This window comes from Mugil cephalus, chromosome 5 (assembly GCF_022458985.1).
Source record: "Mugil cephalus isolate CIBA_MC_2020 chromosome 5, CIBA_Mcephalus_1.1, whole genome shotgun sequence".
NCBI lineage: Eukaryota > Metazoa > Chordata > Actinopteri > Mugiliformes > Mugilidae > Mugil > Mugil cephalus.
This window is the reverse complement of record NC_061774.1, coordinates 4,312,787-4,335,567: the sequence shown is the minus strand read 5'-3', so window position 1 is coordinate 4,335,567 and position 22,781 is coordinate 4,312,787. Positions and strand designations below refer to the sequence as shown.

General features: G+C 42.1%; 1 protein-coding gene across 9 annotated transcripts in view; it reads right to left on the bottom strand.

Moving 5' to 3' along the window:
- The window catches only part of rapgef2b (Rap guanine nucleotide exchange factor 2b), a 101,314-nt gene that overhangs the window by 42,436 nt on the left and 36,097 nt on the right, over positions 1-22,781 (bottom strand). For 8 of the 9 annotated variants that reach the window (XM_047586023.1, XM_047586019.1, XM_047586020.1 and 5 more), the window contains exons 4-6: positions 15,533-15,616; positions 4,186-4,261; positions 1,408-1,575 (exon numbers count right to left, since the gene is read on the bottom strand). In XM_047586023.1, coding sequence (XP_047441979.1) covers positions 1,408-1,575; positions 4,186-4,261; positions 15,533-15,616 — 328 coding nt within the window. Of the gene's footprint in view, positions 1-1,407; positions 1,576-4,185; positions 4,262-8,939; positions 9,136-15,532; positions 15,617-22,781 lie in introns of those variants that run through there. The other variant, XM_047586027.1, reaches the window with a different exon arrangement.

Sequence of the window (22,781 nt, the reverse complement as noted above, 5' to 3'; positions counted from 1 at the left end):
AGGAATATCAGTGTGTAGCGAATGCACGCTGAGTATTTACATCATTAGTGTGAAAACGCTTTGCTTCCTATTCCCAGGAAAAGAGAGCAACTAAACGGGCAACTAACTCCTCTGCTCTGCTCTGGAGTTGAATCCCCTCACATGGGTGAAACACCACTACAGGACACTGTAATTGGATCAGAGTTTAGAGTTTAGTGACATCTAAAAATCTCCCTTTTTTCTCTGACATGCAGTGTTAAATTAAGTGAACGATCATCAGAGAACTGTATCAAATATAAAACATTTAGCGCTGATGAAAATAACATCCGTCAACACCAGCTCTACTGCTGAGAGTTTACAAGAATAGAACAGCTGTAAGACACGTGAAAGGAGACACCAGCCGAACATTTTTCTTTTCCACTAACTCTCCTCGTCCTCCACACAGTCCTTACTTCTTCATCTATACAGTGCAAAACAAATCAAAGCCGACAGTTTGCATCATCAGCTGCTGTTGTGCTCTTAATCAAACTGTCACTCGGTTCCAAACTATTTACGTTTATGATCAAAAACTGAATAGCATTTTGATAAGTACAATTAAAAAAAAAAACAGGTTAAAAAAAAACAAAAAAACAAAAACAGCACCATAAACGTTGTCTTTCTTATCTTAATCTGTTGCAGAATATTAGAATATTATCCAGAACCACCAGAATACCACCATTGTCTGAGATCCGGATGTGTTACGCTAGTAGCAGCTAATTTAGCCTGAAGTTGCAGAATCTCTTCATTGTTAGCTGATGAATCATAGGGTTCATAAGAGGATCAACAGCTCACAGCAACAACATTAAATGTTCAGTTTGCCACATTTAAATACTCAAAGTTTGCCCAAGCGTAGTCTGAACCTTAATGTACAATGTGTGTATGGAGTGCGAGAAACATGAATAAGGCAAAAACAGGGTTCAAAGAGGCACAAACAAACTGAGACACTCTACAAACTACCAAAACAGGAGGATAGGACAACAGACAAAAGCCAGCAGGAGCTTTAAACAGGAGTGTAGCCACTCTAATCGAGCAAGGAAGCATAAAAACCACAATTAAACTCTACAAGAAGTACAGAGAGATAAGGAAAACAGGCCCAAAGTGCACCGTAAAGGGACACGGGTGTCCTTCCCCAGGAAACAAGACATCACAGCACAACAACATACAACGAAGTTTCAGCTAAGACTACCAACAGAGAGGAAACACAAAGTTGATGCAACAAGGAACATCAGATGCGATCAGAGGCAAGAATGCAGGTCAGGTTCTGAAGAAGGAGCGCACACACGGAGCACAACACGGCAAGAGAGCAACACCGAATCGTCTCCAGGAGCGCACACAGGGATGCACCCCAGCGAGGGTGAACACGAAACCGTAGCGCCGGACACAACTCACCGTGTGGTACACCCGGGCTATGGGCGGCTTCCCGGTGGGGTACGGATCCACGGTGTCGATGATCGTCTGCCGCTCCCCTTTCTGGTTGATCTTCCGAAAGCGCCGGCGGGACTGTCTGTGCGAGGCTTGCCGCTGGAAGTACTCCTCATTTTCATCCATATAGTCCACCTGAGAGAGGACGGGGAAGGGAGGGAGGGAGACAGAGAGAATGGGAGTGACTCCGCTCGTCTTCATTCACACCCCTCCCGAAATCCTCCACCTCGTCCTCCTCCGCCCCTCCCGCCCCTCTCATTGCGTAAAAATAGAAGTGTGTGTGGGCTGCACGATGCACACCTACGTCAAAGGGTGCTCGCAGCACGAAAGAGAGTCGAAGAGAGAACGGCACAGAGAGAGAGAGGGACCGAGTGTGTTTGGATGTAAATTGACTGATGGGCTGAGATAAACAGAGATGGAGCCTGATGGAGTTGAAAGCAGAAACAGACACACGAGTTCCTTTAACCACAATGAAATTACACGTTAAAAGGAGATAAAATCCATGCTTCCATTTTTAATGAAGTGGGAGGAAGGGAAAAACATTTTCCATGTGGAAACTGGCACAGGATGCCACGTTAACGTAGCAGTTAGTGAAGTCATATTCGCAGTATTCTCGGTTAAACAGTTTAACTGTTTCGCCAGACGGCTTCAGGTCACGATGGAACGACATTTTTGAGTTTCCCTTTCTTTACGTTTCCTCCCCTCTTCTCCTCCACTTCGACGACGGCTTCACATTTCACAGCGCTTTCGCTCTCAGCCTTCGGGATTACAAAATCTCTCTCCTGCCTTACCAACCGCTGCCATGACAACGGCAGCGGAGCCGCGTGCGAGCGAGAGCGTAAGTGTGATCGCGTGTCTAATTGCAAATCTCGGAGCGATTGCGAACACGCGCCCGTCTGAGTACAGTACGGACACGTGAGAGCGGCTTATCGCGTTAGTTTGTCATGTTTGTGAGTGCAGGTCTGCATCTCGGCTGGGAGGTTTATCCTTTTACATCTACAAAACCCCTTCTCGGTAATTACAGAGCGGGTTGGCACAGATAATAGCAAAAGGGGTAAGGCCGCAAAGTGTGCGCAGAAAGCAGAGCCGAGGGTGGTAATATTGAGGGGTTTGTGCACGACTGATAGACTTCTGCACGGATACACAGCAATTACACAAATGATAAGAAGATGTGCTGTGACTGCAGCACGCCCTGCTAGTTGTCATTTCATTCTGACGAGATGTGGGTCATGCTTGATGCCTTTAAAAAAAAAAAAAAAAAAAAATGATGCATTTGCTGCTTGTTTGTGTGTGTGTGTATGATTTCAAGGAGGAAGAATCCAATTCTAGAAATATGAAATTAAACAGTGACTGCCACTGGATAAATAAATTTTCAGTCAAAACGTTTCGTGTCACATTGGCTGAAATAAAAGGTAGAATCTGTTCATTTCTCCTCGACTCACCACTGGTCAAAAGCTGCGTGTTAATTCGTGATTTTCATGTGTTCTTTTTGGCCAGTTTCAGTTCCTTCTTTTTCACACATATGTTCCTCTTCTGTGTTTACTTAAGCATGAGTTTCTCCTTCTGCTGCGTGCTGTGTACCTGTGAGGGCTCATCTCCACGTGAGGAGCTTTAATGTGTGGATACAGTTCATCGGCTCATCAGATGGACCTATTCAGTTTTAACCACTTTAATGGAACAGCACCATTTATGGAACTCGAATATTATGATTAAGATTAAGAATCTTTTCTGTAAACATTTGCTGCTTTTGTCCCTTTTATGTGCAATTAAAATGAATTGATTTTAAGTTTTGGACTGGTGATTGAATACAAAACGAGGCATTCTGGAAATTATGACCATTAATGAAACAGTAAATTCATGTGTCAAAAACTATTTAGTTTTCTTTTTCACCTCTGTGTCTGTGTTAAGGACTGACCTCTCACTGATGGACAAACGAAACCTCAAGAACTAAAGAAAGATTTTAGAAAAGTGACAAAAAATCTGTAAACTAAACTCAAATGAGCTGTGGCTCAACTTTCCAGGCCTCAACGGATCTGAAGTTGGACCTAATGTCTGATTGTTCATTTCAGCAGTGGTCGCCATTTACTGTGAAAGTATCACCTGCTGTGACATGTAGGCTTTAAGGGGCTTCTGTTTCACAGATAATTGCGTTGTGCTTCTAGCTCCGGCGCTGTTGTGCACAGATTCGTTCCCAACTACTTCTACTTTTAGCCAACACGTGTGGCTTGGCATAAAACTGGTCCAGAGTTTCCACCAGCCTCACATATTGTACATATTACATCAGCAAAGGCGCACAAGGGCTGCCAAATGTCAGTGGAAGGCTGTTACACAGACAGTACTAAGTCACTAAATCACCAACTCAAAAGATTCTTTTCAAACACAGCTACACTCGGCCTTCTTCCACAACTGCAAAATCAATAATCAGATTTTTGCTGCATCATGGCAACTCCAGTCTTCCGAGAGCCTTTTGGACTTATTTTAGATGTCATTTTGTACTTGTTGGACGAGTTTGACACCTGCTGGAATATGAAAGTGCTCTGCTTTACAACATGGATGTCAAGATTGAGCTTAAAGTGAGAGAAAATAATCATTTCAATGGGAATTTTTCTGTTCTCTCCAGCATCTTCCACCGTTTGTCTGTGGTCACACAAAGGGAATTTGTGCGCGTTAGGTGTGTCTGAGTGTGGTGCCCATAAAGTAATGATTCTGACGTGCTAAAAGTCAGAAATAAAAAGCAGCACTCACCACAATCATCTCTGAAGGTTCCAGCACGATGCACTCACATCCGCGTCGCAGGCTTCCTGCAGATCGCTTCCCAAAACTAGACAAAAGAAAAAAAGACAATTAAGAAAAAAATGCAAAACCGGTATTTGAGACGTCAGCGTTAAATCAGCAAAAATCTGTGAGCATTAAGCACCTCGACTCTCACACAGGCAGACAAAAGCCTCTGAGAGATCTACAGCGGTGTCTATAGGTAACTCTCTGTTCAGCATTTTAAATATGCAGTATGGAATTTCTGTATTAAAGGTGAAACAGAGCAGCACTGAACGGACAGTTCCTCCTTTCAGCTGAGACGCCTCCCATCTGAAGGGAAGCACCCGCCTCTGGAAAAGTCCACTTTCACAACGTCACAATTTGTACACTATGACTCGCTCATAATTAGGGACGGGATGACCGGGGAGTATTAAGGGCAGCAGAGACTAAAATGTCTCAAAGACCACTAGCTGCCATGGAAACTGTGAGCGCAAGGAGATCCAACTTGTGGCTTTGCTGAAGAATAGCACCTTTGTGCGGAATACGGCCGCAATGCAGAGGCACAAGGAGCTCCTTGTTTGTTATTTTTAACATGTTTCGGTGCAGAATGTGGCCCATATCTTGTTGGTCTGGTTATTGTTTTGAAAGACAAACTCAAGCGACTGTGCATGAACGGCCCGCTGTCGAGCCGATGGGCCCGGCTTGTTGTGCCGCGCTTTTGAATTATTTAGATCCGGAAGCTGAGGTTTTCACAGCAGAAAGCGAGTCACAGTTGTTTAACTTTGAGGAGAGGTGGAAGCTGAGAATATCTTTACAGGTTCTTCGAGCAGAAAGGACTAAAGAACCAACCTGTCAACCTAAAAGCAGCATTTTGATGATTAATTGATCATATAAGTAACGGTTTAGAATTTGAACAGTTTTTTTTAGTCTCGTAAAAGAGTAAAGAAAGTGCCTTTGTAAAGGTAAAACTGATCTATGCGAAGTTTTGAGAATAACTTAGCTATTAATCATATAAATATTATATAGAAATATATTTATATTGTTTTTTTCACCAACTATTTTACTTTTATTTTTCAATTATTCTTGAGCAGTTAGACTTTGATAATGAGTTGTTTCACGTTTTTTATAAACGAGTAAATGGAGCAAACAAAACATGACTTTTAGTTCATCCCTGTTATATGATGATAAATGAAATCCATGCAGGTCCTGTGTTGCTGGTTTCATAAAACATGTCATTTTCAGACGTTATGTTGGGCTCTGTGAAGGTGTGATGGGCGTTTTCCCAAAATGTTTAACATTTGACGGGCTAATGAACGCAAACAGCCGCAAACTTTATTCTTTTCTTCACTGTATCACTGAGATTTTTTTTGCTTCAACTCACAGTTCTTTCTCAGTTCATTAACTTGGCCTGTTGAGACCTCCAGCCAATTCCTCTGGAAGCTCAGTGCGTGACTGATACCAACAGAGCACGTCCAGGTGTGAAAGTTCTCCTGTGTGCCCACAGATGAAGTGAGCAGTGAGTAGTGTTGTGCAGCTGCCTGCACTGAGGCTACAGAGGTGGCAGCTTTCATCAATCACCCCGACGGGAGCAGACCTCCGGCACAGCAGGGCTTAAACGCTTCCAAGCCCTGGGCTTGTGGCTACATGTTGTGGGTACAACTTGGACGGCAAACCACCGGCCATTCTCAACCCGAGCGCAAATAATGATTTTTGTTGTGTCTTTTCTTTCCTACAAGTCCATTTAGCTGGCTTTGCTTTTCTCGTTCTACCTTTTTTTGACAAGCCTTTGTTGGGTTTTTGTGTTTGTTTTCCTCTTTTGTCAGCCGTTCTGTTGTTTCTTTGCCAGGGCTGCAAATTCTACCTGAGCAATTTGTCAACTCCGTGATTTGTGTAACTCCGCACAAGTTATCCTTGCGTTAACCGCTGCTGCGAAGCATAAACTGTAATCAAAGACAACGTGAGTGACTGATTACACCAGAGCCAGCTTGGGCGGGTGAAGGCAGGGAGAGGGTTAATGCTGATTGTTGCTGTTTGCTTTGCCTGAGCTGCTGTTTAATGCGTTCTTACTCCGCTCGCATCCCCGACATACACGAGCCTGAATTCCACCATGGGGCCGAACACGGCTACCGCATGGACAGCTTACTCAGTGTTTTCACCCACATTCTCGCAAGGAGACAAACGCTGGAATTCTTTTGCAACTTATTTCCAGCAAAGATGATTTGTCAGCTGGGCAGCAACTTCACAGGAACAGATGAGTGGTTTTGATTTGGTTAAATGGACGTTTGGATTCTGTAAGGGAGTACGGGAGTATAGACTGCACCCGTTAGGAATAACAACAGAACACGTTTGGCCACCAAGCGACATGTTCCATCGTGTCCCTCCATTATGTTCCTGACATCAGTAATCCAGTCCTCCATTTCGCAGGACGTAAATGCCACTGGCAATGTGAGATATTAAAGAAGGGATTATGGAAGTAGAGAGTGGGGGTGGTAGGAGTTTTTTTCTTTTTTCCCTTTCAAACACAAACGTGTCTTGTTTGGAGATTAAAGCCTCCACTGCTCTGTGACTGGTTCTGAGCAAACAAAGTCCAAGACCTGCCAAGTGTGTAGTTTATAGCATTAACAAATATAATACGTCTTGAATAAATATCTGCGTCCTCCCATGCGTTTGATGAACCGGGGCTCGAGTATCTCTGCAGTGATCAACATTCGTCTCTCAACACACACTGCAAAGTTCGACCCATGCAAATATTTAATTTTTATTAGCTCTACTAATGATGCGGGAGCCCGTGCGCAGACTACTTTCTATGAATAATTCAGCACAGATGACTTCAGGTCCACCGGTTGATATAAGATGTGTTGGCTGACAAACCTACAAAACCTGATTAAATACGTTAAGAACGGCAGCAGGCGTTGGAGCAGGTATGTCACACTTTTGTGACACAGTATTGCAGAGATTACCTGCGACATATTTTCTGAATCAAACGACTACAGTTTCTGAAAAATTGTCTTTACTTTGTTGACATTCAGTTGGATTTTACTGTAGGGAGGCATTTAAAAACATACAGCACAGGTGAATAAGTTGTGGCTACAGTATTTAGACAGATCCGGAGCTGGGAAAAAGTCACACTATCAATAAAAGGAGCAAATTAATAAATGCAGAAGCAAAAGGGAAGTTCCACTGTTAGTTCCTTTACTTGGAAATAATAGTCATGTTAACATGACCAAGTCATCACTAAATACTGGTTTATCTAATGTGGTACTATCATAGTTCCTCAAAACCAAAAATGGATACCTCAGCGAAGTATGGTGTTCAAGGAAATAAAACCAATTTAATATATATATATATATATATATATATATATATAAAAAATAACTTAACCACTGTGCAGCATCGAAATATATCAGAAGATAGAAAATAAAGAGAAAGCATGTATCTCCTTTTTTTTTTAGAGATGACACATTTAGATGTGCTCTGTTTACCTCCTAAAACCAGTAAAACAACTGAAAGGGAGGGGGGAAAAAAATGGTTCCTGAAAAAACATTCCCAGATTTGTTTCTAGTCTGCATTCAGACGCTTCCGCTGGTTTCAGACAGGCAGCCAGAGTCTCATTTTCAAATTAAACCCAGAAGCGCCATCTCCGTTGACTGACTGACATCTCTGCTGCCTCCGCGGCCTTGCATTCCCCTCCGTTATACAACAAGCTTCAGCGTCTGGAATGTCATTCCACATGCATCACCAGCCTTTCACCGGCACAGCCTCAGATCCACTCTGCAGTCTGTGTGAACCGGTGCCGTCCTTACTCTGCACCCCCTGGTCTGAGCTGGAGGAGGAGGAGGAGGAGGAGGAGGAGGAGGAGGGTGGGCAGGGTGGTCTCCTTAGTCTGTTAAGCTGTTTAGCTGAGTAAATGGTGAGAGGGCGCACCGGCTTTTTTAACCCACCGGAGCCTTAAGAGGGACAAAGATTAAACTCCCTGGTTATGCAAGACTTTAGTCCGAGCTCAGGGAAGGAGAGAAGGGGAGGTGAGAGGAGGAGGAGGGGGGGCGGGAGTCTCAGGAGTGAATGGCAATGACTGTTAATGAAAACTGCATTTAGACTCGAAGTGTCCGACGTCCCGTCAGAGCGGCGGCCGACCATCCAACCACCTCTCACCTCGCAAAGATAAACAGAATTCCTGGGAGTAACAACGTGGCCCCACCACATGCATGCCCCGACCCTTCTACCCTGCCATCCGAAATAGAAGCCGACGCCGCAGCCGAGAATGTGCGACTGACGCGTGACTTTTCCTCCTCAAAATACGACTTCGCTGACATTGTAATGACAGAGAGAAAAGGGCACTGAGCTTTAGGGAAACGGAGCAGGAGAGACAAACTACGGTAGTCGCTCTCAACTTTTTCCAACATACACCGGTGAATTGTCAGCACATCTATCATCCATTTATAACACAAGTCTGCCCGCAGCAGGAGTTCCATCTTTGTTTTGGTTTCAAAGTTGCCAAAAGTTATATGTAACCCCTTAAAGATGAAGAGCACACACCCCTTTTTACCGGCAGCACACTCCTCACACCGACGAATCCAAAATAACATCAAAGTCGTGCTTCACATTCCACACTTGAAGGTTTTATAGCAACCAGCTCCCGGCTTGGAGACGAGTCCGACTTTTCAATTACAACCACAAGAAAAGGAGTTTCCAGGCACGGCTTTAGAGAGCCATAAACTTGTGTCTACAGTAGACTGAACACTCACCCCCGACACTCCACGCTGCTCCCAGAGTGACGCAGCCAACTGATAAGATAAAAAAGATCCCCGCTTTTAAATATCCCCTCAGTTAGTCCAGAGAACGTCCGAACAAGCTCGTTTCAAGTCCCGAGACGCTGGTGTGACTGCGGCATATCGCCCTGCACACACCCCAGCAGTGCTGCCGTCTGGGATTTGTGTATGAGAATGGCTGTGTGTGGCTCTCGGAGCGTGTGTGGATCAGCTTCCGTCCAATGGCTATGCCCCTTTTCTCGTTCTCCCTCCCTCTTTTCTATCTGTGTCATGTGGTGAGTTGACTACAGCCAGCATTCCAGCGTACGACTCACTTCCTGCTACAGAGTCACTGGCGTGTGTACGTATGAGTGAGCGAGCGGGTAGATTGTGTTTTCCTGTATGTGTGTGTGTGTGCGTGTGTTTCTGTTGTTGAGGGGCGGGTAGGTGTGGACAGCTCTTGTCCTCCCTTTATGGTAAAAGTTACTTAATATATCGGGTCCGTCAGTTTCAAGTCAAGTTAACCGAAATCTTCTAATGACTAAGTTCCAAACGCGCAATTATCGCTTGAACTCATGCATCATCTAAATCTCTGTTTTGGTTTGATGGCTCGATTGCCAGTTTTTTTAAACACCTTCTTGTTCCTCTACTTTCAAAATCGTGCATAACCTTTGTTTATACACCAATCACGCATTCTGATGGGACAGATGCTCCAAATAAACAGTTAAAATGGTAGATCAATAAAATGATCTCATAAGATTTATATGTTTACGCGCTCCAAATGATCAATAAGAATAAGTACTTTTTACGTCACATTTTTTTCCCTGCTCGGGACTGTTGAATCTACTAGAAATATAACACAACTACGAGCCATGTTTTTCGCATCGCTGTCCACATTTACAGCTTCATGTTCCTCTCCCCGTGAGGGAAACATGCTCAGAAAGTTAGAATGTACCAGAGAAAAATGATTGGATGGAGTTCCTGCATGGTTATCTGGAGCCAATGCTCTGAACAGATTATCAAAGGGCTACAACATTCTTCTACATCTGATTGAAAACTGCATCAGACGGGCCAGTCTGTTTAGACTGAGCTGGTTACACGGGGCAGTTTCATTCCTATAGGACTATTATTTTGATCATTAGTGAAATATTAATGACCAGTTAAATGCAAGCTCTATAAGAAAAAAATATATTCAACTAATTAAATTAAGGCATTCACAATTTTTGCACTTTATTTAGGACTAAACACACCACTTTTCCTTTACTCTGAGTACAAGTGCCTTAGATTATCAAACCACTACGCAGTAAAATAAAATCACTGAGCTGTTCCAGGTGAGTTTCAGTGCACACGATGTAAATGACTGCAACATACTGAACAAATACAGCGTACCATAAATATATAAGTTTTGTTTTGATAATTAGCAAAAAATTTGGTAGTGCTGTGAATGAAGGACGAGACATGTAAACATCTGTCTTCTTTGTGAAATAATAACCATGTTGTAAGAGTGAACAGACCAGCCAGCAGCTAGTCAATATTTAGTAATATTGAAATAACAGTTCAGTTTTGTACATCTATACAGTTTAGAAATCCCAGAAATATGTTGAAAGAAATTTACAGCCAAGTTCCAGAGTCAAGATAAGCCCGATAAGCCCCTTTCAATTGACTTTTTGAACTTGTGAAAAAAATGAAAAAATTCAGCCTGGCTCAGTGCAGCTTCATATTTCAAGGAGTCTAGTTGCTCAGAATTACATGTATAAATAATCTAGCTTTTTAAAACAGTGGATTGTTTTACAGTCAGTGAGCTGTGAATACTGGTGGTCATGTGAACTGCCATCGGCAACAAAGAAAAAATATATTGTTCTCTAAAATGAGGACAAGAAGTTTCACTTGGTTTTCAACACATTCCAACGAACAGTCATTAAACCACAAAAATGTACATTCCAAGTATGAAAAACGTGAACTCTGCAGCCATAACAAGTTGTTTTTATCCACCTTTCACCTTTTCATCTCCTCAGGCTCATTATTGTCTGTCATCCTACACAGAACATCCATGTCAGCAAAACAGAAAACAATGAGAAAGATATGTATTTGCACAATAATTGCTCAACGTCATCTACAGTCACACAAGAGTCTGTCGGGGCTGCTGCTGTCTGTCAAATAATGACTCTTCTACCCTTGTTTTTTTTCCCAGAAGCTCAACTGAACAAATGCAGTGAGTGTGACATTCTGCTGAGCTGTGCCGCTGAGATGAGATGATTCAGTTCAGTGCTGTGGTTTGGTTTTGATTGCTAATGTTAATGTCTATTAATGATCAGGAAACTTGTGTGGACGACTGAAGGTTAACAGCGATCGTCTGAAAAACAATACACACAGCCCCACAGAGGAGAAGTGAAAGCAGAATGGGGGTTAATCAAGTTTCCATCAGGGTGGAAGCTGCTAGTTCCATACACTGCACCGTTATTGTATGTTACTGTAACTAAAACAATTTCCACACGTTCATTCAATGAGGGCAAACTCAACTGGGCTGAATGGGCAACTGACACAATAGATGATTAAAAGACTAATATGCTTCATTTTTATTTTCTTGTTGACATATTCTATGAAATGCAGAAACTGTTACATCACTTCTGTCTGGACCAAAAGCCTGCGCTTGAACACATCACAAAGACTACAGCCAGTGGCCAGCTGACACATACATATTGAGGAAAGCACCCATCTTGGAAATCTAAAGAAGTACTATGAGCAGGTCTAACGTTTATTTATTCTAGATGACATGCTGGTTTTCCTCTCATGCCCAAGTTCTACCTCTGAACAGCTGATGACCAGGCCAGTGGTGAGACCCAATGTAAAAATAGGCCACTGATGTTTACCAACGGCCCGACTCTGGGAAAAGACCAACAGTCAGCTTGGCCTGTCGCAGCCTTAACAGTCCCTTCTGTCATAAAAGATGGAGGTTATCTCTTGTCTATGTACTTAAAAGAGCATGTGCCGTGCATGGTTCCAACCCGTGTCACACATTTGTGAAGACGGAATTATTTTTGTGGTATTTGATTTCACAATGGCCTCTGGGCTAAATAAGGCACCGAGGAGGCTACTAGCTTCTTCAGTTAATGACTGAGTCATTCATCTCCCCCTGAATCAGATCTCATACAGCTAACAGGGAGCAAAGCGGAGACTGAGAGAGAGAATGAAGGAGACATATCAGGTTTTCAACCTTGCTGTCAGAGTGGATATGAGCAGCCACTTCTGGGCAGGACCTGTGTGAAACCCAATTCCACCACATCTTTAAAAGCTTCAGGAAGTCCCGCTGGAGTCCATTCAGTTCCTTGTGTCACAACCAATTTCCCCTCTGAGCCATTTTGGTTTCACTGTTTCTGGTCTTTATAGACTAGACGAGGCAGTGTGGGCCTTACAGAGATTTAAAACCAAATCCAAGCACGTCTAAAAAAAATGAGAGAGTGGTTTAGACACACGATATATTCAATGTCATGCTGTATGAGCTGATAAGACTGACACACCTGTTATTGCTACGAGTCCCGTGTGACGTCAGATCTATTCCAGCCAGACTGACTGCACCTACCATGGTAACTGATAGTAAAGATATTTTGGGGAATACAGGCCACCTACTCGCTGTCGAGAAAAGGTATTATTTTCCGCATTTTCTCTGCTGAACTGAAAGTAGACGCTGTCATTCAAGGACCGAGAGGGTTTCGTGATCCAGAAGTCCTTGAAACCTTGAATCAGAATGAGCCTTCGTGTATGAGTCACTTCAAAAATGTCTACTTGTCACAGGGGGGTGTAGGTCTTGCTGCATTCCCCTAAAACTATAAAGTTTTTTTTTATTCTGCAGTCAAACAAAAAGTGTCTCACGCTATACTTTGTGATTTTGTGCATTTTACTTTTGAATAATTATATTCAAACAATCATAGCGATGAGAGCTGGTCGTATAAGACGGCAAAGTAGAATTACCACCTTTAATTACCATCGACGTCCACCCAGACTCATGTGTAATGAAGGAAAGGGCAACTGCACCAAACAGAGTCTTTAACCTCAGCATTTGATTCACTGCTACTGGTTTTCCCCTGGAAAACTGTATCCATTTACCAGTTTATTATTTCATCCTGTGTAATTCAGTTTCCCACCTCAGGGGCCATTCCCATATCTCAGGTACTTTCATACTATTTTTATACTCATTTTCAGAGCAACCTTCCTGTTGGAGTTGGTCAACATTCATCAAATAAATTAATGTCTATATGTACACTGATCAAGCATAACATTATGACCTCGTCTCTAATACTGTAGGTCTCCCTTGTGCCTTCAAAATAGTTGTAACTTATCAGAGAATGGACATGGACCTTCTGAGGGTGTCCTGTGGTGTCTGGTAACAGGATGTTGTTAGTGGGGGTCTTTGGGTCCTATGAGTTGATGGGAGGGGTCTCTGTGGATCATCCCACAGAAACTTGATCAATCTGGGATCTAGTGAATTTGGAGGCCATGTTGCCATTGTTATGGAGTGGGGTTGCCTGGTCTGGTCTAGACATACACAGGTCCAAACGTTTCCCAGCAGAACACTGACTAATATTTGCTTCTCCTGTCAGTGATATGTATTCAGCCTTCTTCACTTCAGCCTTTGTTGATTTTTTACCAAACTGTAGTTCTTATTATTAGTGATAGTAATTAGTAGTTAGTTACTTAGAACTTGATACAGACTGTAAATATGTTTGTACCCTTAATATATATTTACTTTTATATTTCCTCCTCAAGAAGATCAATAAAGTCTTGTCTTATATTATCTTGTATGTAACGTATTTTCTGACTATTCATATGACAAAAAAAAAATCTATTTAAATGTATCCATGTGCACCTGGTAAATGAAACGTTGTAGGTATAATTTAGGGCAGAAGGTGGAAATATTGCATCACTCTGAACGTCAGAGCTAAATATTAACCTTATAGGGTGTCCTGCAGCAGAGTGGATGCCCGGTGGAAGTTTCTTTGCAACACACGCTTAGTAAACACTTTCAAGGCCTTCTCTTCCTCAGTGGTCATGGTCAGGCTTTAACTTTAATCTGCCAATACCTGCAAATCCCCTCCCGGCATCTCACACCACACACACACACACACTCTTTCACCTTGGCAAAACTAAAAAGGTTACGTTTAAGAAGCGTCCGCTTTTTTTGGCACTTATCCGATCGCGTCTTCCCCTTTAAAAGCCGCCCCCGTTCGCATGAAGCCAGAGGACGACCGCTGACAACCCCCCAGCGGTGCTGCCGGAGCCGTTCTGCTCCACGGGCTAAAGCAGCGGCCCGGAGCCCTGAGTGGCCGTAGGTGTGTTATGCAAGCCTAATGGATGAAAAGATCATTGTTTTCGAGACGCCCACAGAGGTGGTTCATGTAACAGATCCACTTGTGAAATTGCAGCTTTTTAACATTTGGATCTTGGCTTCAGAGGTGGTGATCACTGGTGTGAGCTCGAGAGGCGAACAAGAATCTTAAGTCCTTTGAAGGTGTCATAAATAATTATTACCCATGTGGAGGTGAGACTTGGTCTCTGCTCGTTCTTCAAACACTATATAAATACCAAACAGAATACTCTTACAACGTATCTTTGCAGAAAAAAATGAGAATTCCATTATATTTATGTGTATGTGTATGTATATGTAAATCACAACGCATTTAGAGCGACTTCAAAGCTTTTTAAATCCTTCCGGAGGCTTGACAAGAAAATATTTCCCCTTCAAGGCGGCTGACATGACTATCAAAGTAGCTGCTGACTGAAAGATGGCATTTTCATGTTGAAATGCAGAGGTGTGATGTTACTGTGCTACATTAAAAATGGGATGTATTCACTTCCTGTTTAACCGTTTCCTGTGATTCCTACTATTTATAAGTCATGAGCTCAACACAAATATTTAAAACGTACAGTATAACGTATATTATGCACACATTTAAGGACATTTAAGCGTTTAATGCAGCCGTCCTTTGCTTTTCAGGTGTTGGTATTACATGGAGTTTATTTCCCATGTAAAGAAATCATTTCATTCAAATGTATAGTGATTACATGTGCGGGAAGTAAAGTTGATCTCACCTCCCAGCTACATTCTTTTAGACTTTAGAGAGCCAAGTACATTGTGGATGATCTTATTTATTTATTTATTTTTTCCCAATCACAGCCGGAAGTTGTTTTCTTTAGTGGCAGCTAAATGAAATTTAATTTATTTATTTTGTATTTGGAGAATTCTGATTAGCATTTGCCTATTTATACCCTTTGTAACCTTTTCACTCAGCAAACATATATACACATGTAAAAAAAAAAGACAGTTTTAGTAAAAGGAATACCCACTGTTTACTTATCTGGATACAGCCTGATAAAACAGAACACTAACTTTTATGAGAGAGGACAAATCAAAGTTGTCTCTTTCCTCCCAGTCAAAGATATTCAATAAAATAAAAAAAATAAATGCTTTGTTACTGTTCTGTCATTTGCTACCTGGGATGCTGAGCACATGTAATTAGCCTGTTGGTTGGAAGGAGGGAAGCTGCTCACGTGTTTCAAGATTAAGACTCCATCAAAATGGCTGATGATCTTACCTGCTTCTGGGAAGGAACATGGACTCCTTGATGAAAACTGAGCCAGACAGCAGGATGTACCAGCAGCTTCCAATGTCGTCAGGGCTGCAAGAGAACAAGAGAGACACAGATGAGCTGGGAGCACACAGGAAAGTGGTTCAAATTAACAGCACTAGAAGCAGTCGATGTGCAACAACAAAATCACATAATTCTACAACCTGTACAATTATTTCAGGTTGTTTGTTTTTCCAATAAACGATAAAAAGAAATAGTACATTTGTTTAGATTTCATTTAGTTGTATTCTACAGCTGAAACAATTAATTGACCAAGTGTTTAATTGACTGGTACAAAATGAATCAGTTATTTGAGTAATCAATATTTCTCGTTATTTTTTGATAGAAAAATGTCAAATAGCCACTCGTCAAGGTTTTTTGTGTGTGAGTGTTGTCTGGAATTCTGGGAAATGATTTTCTATGGACGGAACAGTCAATGTATCGACCTAGACACTGCTTCATCAACAGTTTCTGTGCAGGTGTTGTGGATCAATGCATTGACAATATAAGACTGCTTACTTTGCCCAACGATTGAATAAAAAAAGAAAGAAAGAAAAGGATAAAACATAAGAAAGATAAGAGTGTTGGCGAAAGAGAGAAAGAACTATGAATGAACTGAGGACTCATATCTCATCCACCCACACCCGTAGCCGTGCTGAAACACAGACGAGGAAATTGGGCCTCTCAGACAAAGTAAACTCAGACTGACCCCTGAGTGATGCAGATAGCGGTCAAGTCCTTACAACATGACTGGTAAACAAACACACGCAGTAAACCTTACCCCCGCACTAAGAAGACACTTTTACCTACTAAATTTTATTCAAATCTCTGTTTTTATGACTGACAGACCTTATTATGGAACATCAAAGATTCAGCCGAGGAGACATTTCCCAAAGATACACAGCTCCGTAAATATCACTTTTCAGAAATTAAATTTAGACTGTCACTTGCTGCATTTCTATTATCCCAAGAAATACGCAAAACCTAAATATCACAATAAGTATTGGTAATGGAAACGCCATTTCACAAAAACCCTCAAATATCTCTAACGCACTTTTAAGCTCTCATGAGGTGGTTTTTCAGATGCATCAATTCAGAAGTTTATCACAAAAGAGCAATGGAATAGCATGCGATGGCATTCCCCTGTCACCAGAGATGATGCAGAGGGTCATGAGTCCACCTTCCTGTGAGTCTCATGTGAGCAGAATTTAAGAGAATCATGGGATATCGCGAGACAAGACTTTACGAAACTTACAGCTCATTGGCATGACGCCCTTCTTTGGACACACATACAAAGCCCAGTTGTACTTTGTTAAAATTTCAAAAATATCGCTTTCATTCAGCGAAAAACTGTAACGGAAACACAGCTAGCCACAGATGTCACAGAACTTCAAATGCATCAGTTTTGTTTCCTTACTCATCACACTCGTCTCCGGGCCATTGCAGATATCGCGGGGATTGTAGAGAGATAATCTCACGAGGCTGAATCCTCTATGCTGGGAACATGCAGGATTATCAGAGACTGTGTAACCAGTTAACCAACTGAAACTGTAAACAGATGCTACGGAGATGGATAAAAACATTAATACCCGAGTTTCAGCTTCATACAAGGGCTCAAAGGGACAAGGCAACTTGTAGAACTGCATGTGAGGGGAAAACCACTGCTGTATGTTGAAGGTATATTAGTGAGTCAAACACATGTAGTGTAATGTCCCCTGGCAGTCGTCTGACGGTAAAGAAGAAGCAGAAACCCAGGGAAGGAAGTACTACCAGCGACATGCGACACTCATGTCATCACTCTCTGGTGCTGGGAATTTGATATGAAGTTTGGGCATTGGTGGACAGAAATAGGCACGGCAGTAACCAAAAGCTGCTGTCGTTTAGGCATGGTGACACAAGCTGCACAACAACAGCAACAGTTATGGTTATGTGGCTAGATATTGTGACTTACTGACCTAGTTTGGTGCCTTCATTTATTTCAGCGTCCTGACTGTTACCAGCCCACAGTATGTGTCAAAATGGCCAAAATGTGCAGCTGGTTTTAACTACAAATGTTAAATATATCTATGCACGACTAATCAAAGTGACTTTACTTACTAAGTGCATTTTGTGGGATTTTAGAGTATGGATAATAACAATAAACCCCATAACTTCTTAAAGAAAGTGGAGAGATATTCACTTCTTCCTGAACGCTAGATAAAAGATGAGTGTCTGAGTCCATTCTCCAGATCATTGTCAATCTAAAACAAAACTAAAACAAAGGTAGTGGGTTTGGTTTGAGTTTCCTTGAAAACACTGCACCACTGAAGAAGCCACACGTCTGGTTGCCTTTGTTTTAGATGAAGAAGATCATGTCTGTGCAGTAAAGATAAAACTATGGTAGGTTTAGTACAAGCACTTGAAACAATGGGCACAGGCAACTTTTTCCACCTACCAGGACCTGTGACTCTGGCTAACATGTTAGACCTTGGTAGTTTAGTGCAAGCACAAAACAAAGTGTAAAAGAACAACATGTCACCTTTTGTTAGTGCTTGTGTTAATGCTGCCAACAAATGCAATTTACAAGCTTGTAATTTAAAAAGTGGGAAGTTATGCACATAAAATAACTGCAGTTTAAATGGCAACATCAGCTGCATCAGTTGTAAGAAGACACCTGAGATTACGACCAGGTAACTTAATGTAAATAAAGGTATGAAATAACCTATAAAACAACTCCATATTATTAAACTGCAATATATTAATATATCATCCACCTATACCATTTCTGAAACACGTCTGTACACTGAACTTGGATGTTGCATAAAACGTTCATTTAGGAAGTTGTGAACACCACACTGATATTCCTACGGACAGTTATTGAGCGCATTTGAAGGCAGCATAGGTTAAGGCAGTAGTTCTCAACCTGGGAACAAGAGGTCACATGGGGTGTGCCAAAACTTGTCTGACCTGAATTCACCACAGTTTTCACCAGTTTTTAAGCAGTATGCATGCTTCTCCCTATGCAACCCATGCAATGTAGGGATGCGGGTCTTAAAGTATCTCCAGCACCGTGTCGGATCTCCAGCGTGTGGTATTCGATCACGATTTAAAAAAAAAAAATAAGATCAACATTTAGAAAAAGATGTCAGGTTCGAGCGGTCAATTGCGTTCGCCTACCAACAGAATGAGAGCAACTAGCTTTCCTTCTCAAAACTAACATCACCAGCCACTCACAAGTAGGGTGGGGGTGGGTCTTGGAAAACTTCCAGCTGTAGTTGATGCTGCATTCAAGACAACTTGGGAAAAATTAGCTCTGAGTTGTCAAACTCGGATTTTACTGTTTTCAAAATAAAAAAATATTTGCTGCACATATTTCAATGTTCAGCAAACGGTGACAATATAGCGAGCTTATTTTTCTCTTCTGAGTTAACCTGTGATGTGAATGCTAAGATATGATTGGAATATAGAATTTCCGAGTTTTCCAGAAGGGATCATCTAAACCGGCATTTTTTTCATCAAAGCCACTGTTGTCGGAAAGATGGTGAGAAAATTTATGAAGCTAAGAGAATGTGTCCCAAGTACAAACAAGGACTTAAAAGAATAGTAATAATAATAACTAATATTATATCCTAACATTTAGGATGTAAGTTTTGCAATTTAGGAATGGAATTTGGAATGTGATCTACTTGTTTTTGTATGAATTCCAACTGAATTGAGTGGTTAAATTAATGGTTAAAAAGGTTGGGAACCACTGTGTTAAGGTAACCAACTGCATTAAGAGTTATATGTCATTTGATTTACTGCAACATTTTGAATAAGTATGTTTCCAGAAATTCTTAACCCTATCTCTAAGTGTGGAGTCACAGCCAAAAAATTTTTCATTTCATTCATTCAGTTTAAATGCTGCGTTTTAACTGAAAGCAAAAAACTTATAACTATCTCTGCCATGAACGTAGAGCATTCGTTTAACTGGAAACTGAACGTTTCTCCACCTGTCTGTTAACCACTCGGTGCAGAAGATGAAGTCATCAAGCTGAGGTCAGACCTTGCACTTGAAGCTGCTCAGGTGTTAATAAGGCAGCAGGCTGAATAATTATCGCAGAGCATTTTCACTTCGCCAAAGTGAGACTTTTTAATTGAAAACACCAAAAGAAAATCAATGACCAGCCACACATCAGCAAGGCGGGACTGGTTTCTTGCTTACAGAAAGTTAAAGGATGGCTGCTCTTATTATACACGTGCTCCCACAGAGGCGCATGCATCCACACTCACCATTACCGTGCTGACTGAGTTTCTTTTTTAATCATCAAGTCTCACCCCTCCTTCCTCCTCTGCACACTTTCCCTTGTAGAACTAATGAGGCTGCAGACAGCACACTCTGCTGATACAAAACCACTCGCTCCCTCCAAAACATCCTTTCCCTTTTTCCTTCGCCCTCTACTGATCTCCACCCACCACCCTACAGACTCGTCCCAGTCTTTTTATGGCTCCGCGCTGCATTCGGAAACAACACGAACAAAGTGTTCAATTATTAATTTTTGGCACGCAGATGTACCAAAGCGAGGCAGGCGTCGCACATGGCTGAGGAGGAGGAGGAGGAGAAGATACAACACCAAAAAAGCAGGAGATAGAAGACTCTTATGTGCCACGACAGCTTGACTGAACTGGGTCACGCGTACTGGAAGAAAGAGACGAACACTAAACAGCATCTACCAAGAGCCCCACAGGGAAGCCTTGAACAGCAGGGAATCGGGTTATGCGACTGCCACGGAAGTGGTGGCAGTGGTAAAACCATGGGGGAACAATGATGATGGCATGAAGACTTTCACGAAATACGGTTTGACCGTTAGGAAATGAAAGAGTTTTACTCAACAATGAAAACTGAGTCATAGTTACTCTGAACTCCGATTAGCTGAAGCCGCCGGGTGAAGTGACCAAAACTGGGGACCTCTTCAGATGCAATGTTCTCCTGAGAAACCTGGTTCCTGGCCTATTTATGTGCGTTACATTAATACATTCCACCACCTCAACATATGAGGGTGTTCGTTGCATACTGGTGCTGCATGTTCCCCTGATAAGCAGCATTTCTGTTGCTCTGTGGTCCAGTTCTGATGCTGCCGTGTCCATTGTAGGTGCTTTCAGGAGTGAACAGGGGGAGCATGGACACCCTGACTATTCTGCAGCTACAGGCCGGTTCACTTCTCCTTCCTTGGACCACTTTTGATGCAGTACCCTCCACAAGAGCTGCAGTTTAGAAGATGCTCCCAACAAATTGTTTCGATATGACAATTCAACCTTGTCACTTGCCTTGGTGTGTATATCTCATCCACTGAGGTGCAATGATAATAAAAGAATCAGCGCTATTCATTTGAACAGCGATTAGAAGCATTAGTCATAAAGTTATGGCTGATCAGTGTATGCATGAAGGCACTGGCTTGTCACCATCAAATGCCTGAGCTGTTTTTTGTATCAACAAGTGGTACAACATGGTCAAATAAAATAACATTGTGAAATAAAGGTTGATTTTGTGAAACAGCCGAGGCTCTGTGGGTCCATGACAGAGCAAAAACACTGTCAACAAAACACTAAGGGGCTTACTTTGGGTGCACGGAGATATGAGTTTCAACACAATAGAGGTGAGTCGACATGCACATTTAAAGCAACTGACCATTTTTTAAGTTGTTATTGTTTTTCTGCTTTCACCATGAGATCCTCAAGAGGCTAACGATACCACATAGTGGCATGAAATGAAGCTTTCACGTTTTCAGTCGTCCAACAAACAAAACAAAAAAAGCTACGGGTGGGAGGTAGACGACAGACGATCCACTGGTTCACGCCAGGTCTTTTCTTAAAACTAAAAAGTATTTCTTCACATGAAACCAAACCATTTCCTTTAAAGACTGAACAAAATTTCCTTCTTCTGAACAAAACGCATCTAACTTCCTTCTTCCATTTTCTTCAATTATTTTCCAATGAAGAAACCAGCACAACCACACACTTATGAAATGACTAATGTCTCTATGTGAGCGTCACACATAGCTAAGAGGGTTCTAGAATGTAGAATTATACAATCCGGCCGGTCACTGGCATGTTATGTCTTTTTCACTTTCATTTCGGAGCTCCCTCGGTCGCCGCCCTCCTGTGACGTTGTGTCTAAAGGCAGCTTCACGGTGTCACTGGGAGCAGGAGCCGTGTGACAGGGGCAACTTTCCCACAGCTGCTGCCTCTGAACCTCAGCCGAGGGTTAAAATATCACAGTCTGCACAATGTGCTTCTCTAGTATTGTCATCGTATATCAGTTCGGAAGCTCCTTTTTTTCCATATCAGAGAAAATGCAATGGAAAAGTCAAAGAACAACCAGCTGCTAAACCGTTAATGATGGTGGTGGTGATAAGTTTGTTGTTTCTGTCATGGTTTGATTGGATTTAGTGATTTTGTGACATTACTGCTGTGCTGTTGTCTGCCTTTTCTTGCCAGTCCAGTCCTGAGAGAGAGGTCCTTCAGTCTTTCTCTGTAACCATTTCATTTAATACGTACAGATTTGATGGTATGTATGAAGGTCAGACTGGTTTTGCCAAAGCAGGTGGGAAAATCAGACATAAGATAAATTTCATCTTTCAGAGGAAACCAAAGAGCTTCCTGCTGCAAGGCCACTCCTACCAGCAAATTCACCAGCTCCTATCAAGCTGCTTGCAAGAAGAGGTGGTTCTAAGCGGTCTACTGTATAACTGCACTGAGCCTATGTACACTAAACATACATTTATTATTATGTCATGAATGGGAATAAATCCATTGTTGCTCTTCTGATTTTAGCTAAGGTTATTCCACTGATCAAGATAAAAAAGTTCCCAATGTTACTCCTCTAAGAGAAACTGTAAAATACCATTTTATTTTTCAGTTGTACCACACAAACCGGAGAGGGTCAGAGGTCGAGGGCGGCACTGAAAGAGCTGACATGGAAGAGGGTAAAAGACACTAACCCTCTTCACCAGCTGCTGTACAATGTGCCATGTCAGCCTCCATCTCTGGAGGGTTTAGCAGTATAATCTCTGGATGGTAAATCCCAAGCGCTTCAGCCTTTCGCAGGATGGGATGTTTTCATGAGTTATTGAGTGTGGCGGTGTGTGTGTGTGTGTGTGTGTGTGTGTGTGTGTGTGTGTGTGTGTGTGTGTGTGTGTGTGTGTGTGTGTGTGTGTGGGTGGGTGTTGGTGCACGTAGCACTCTAGCAATCCAGTGG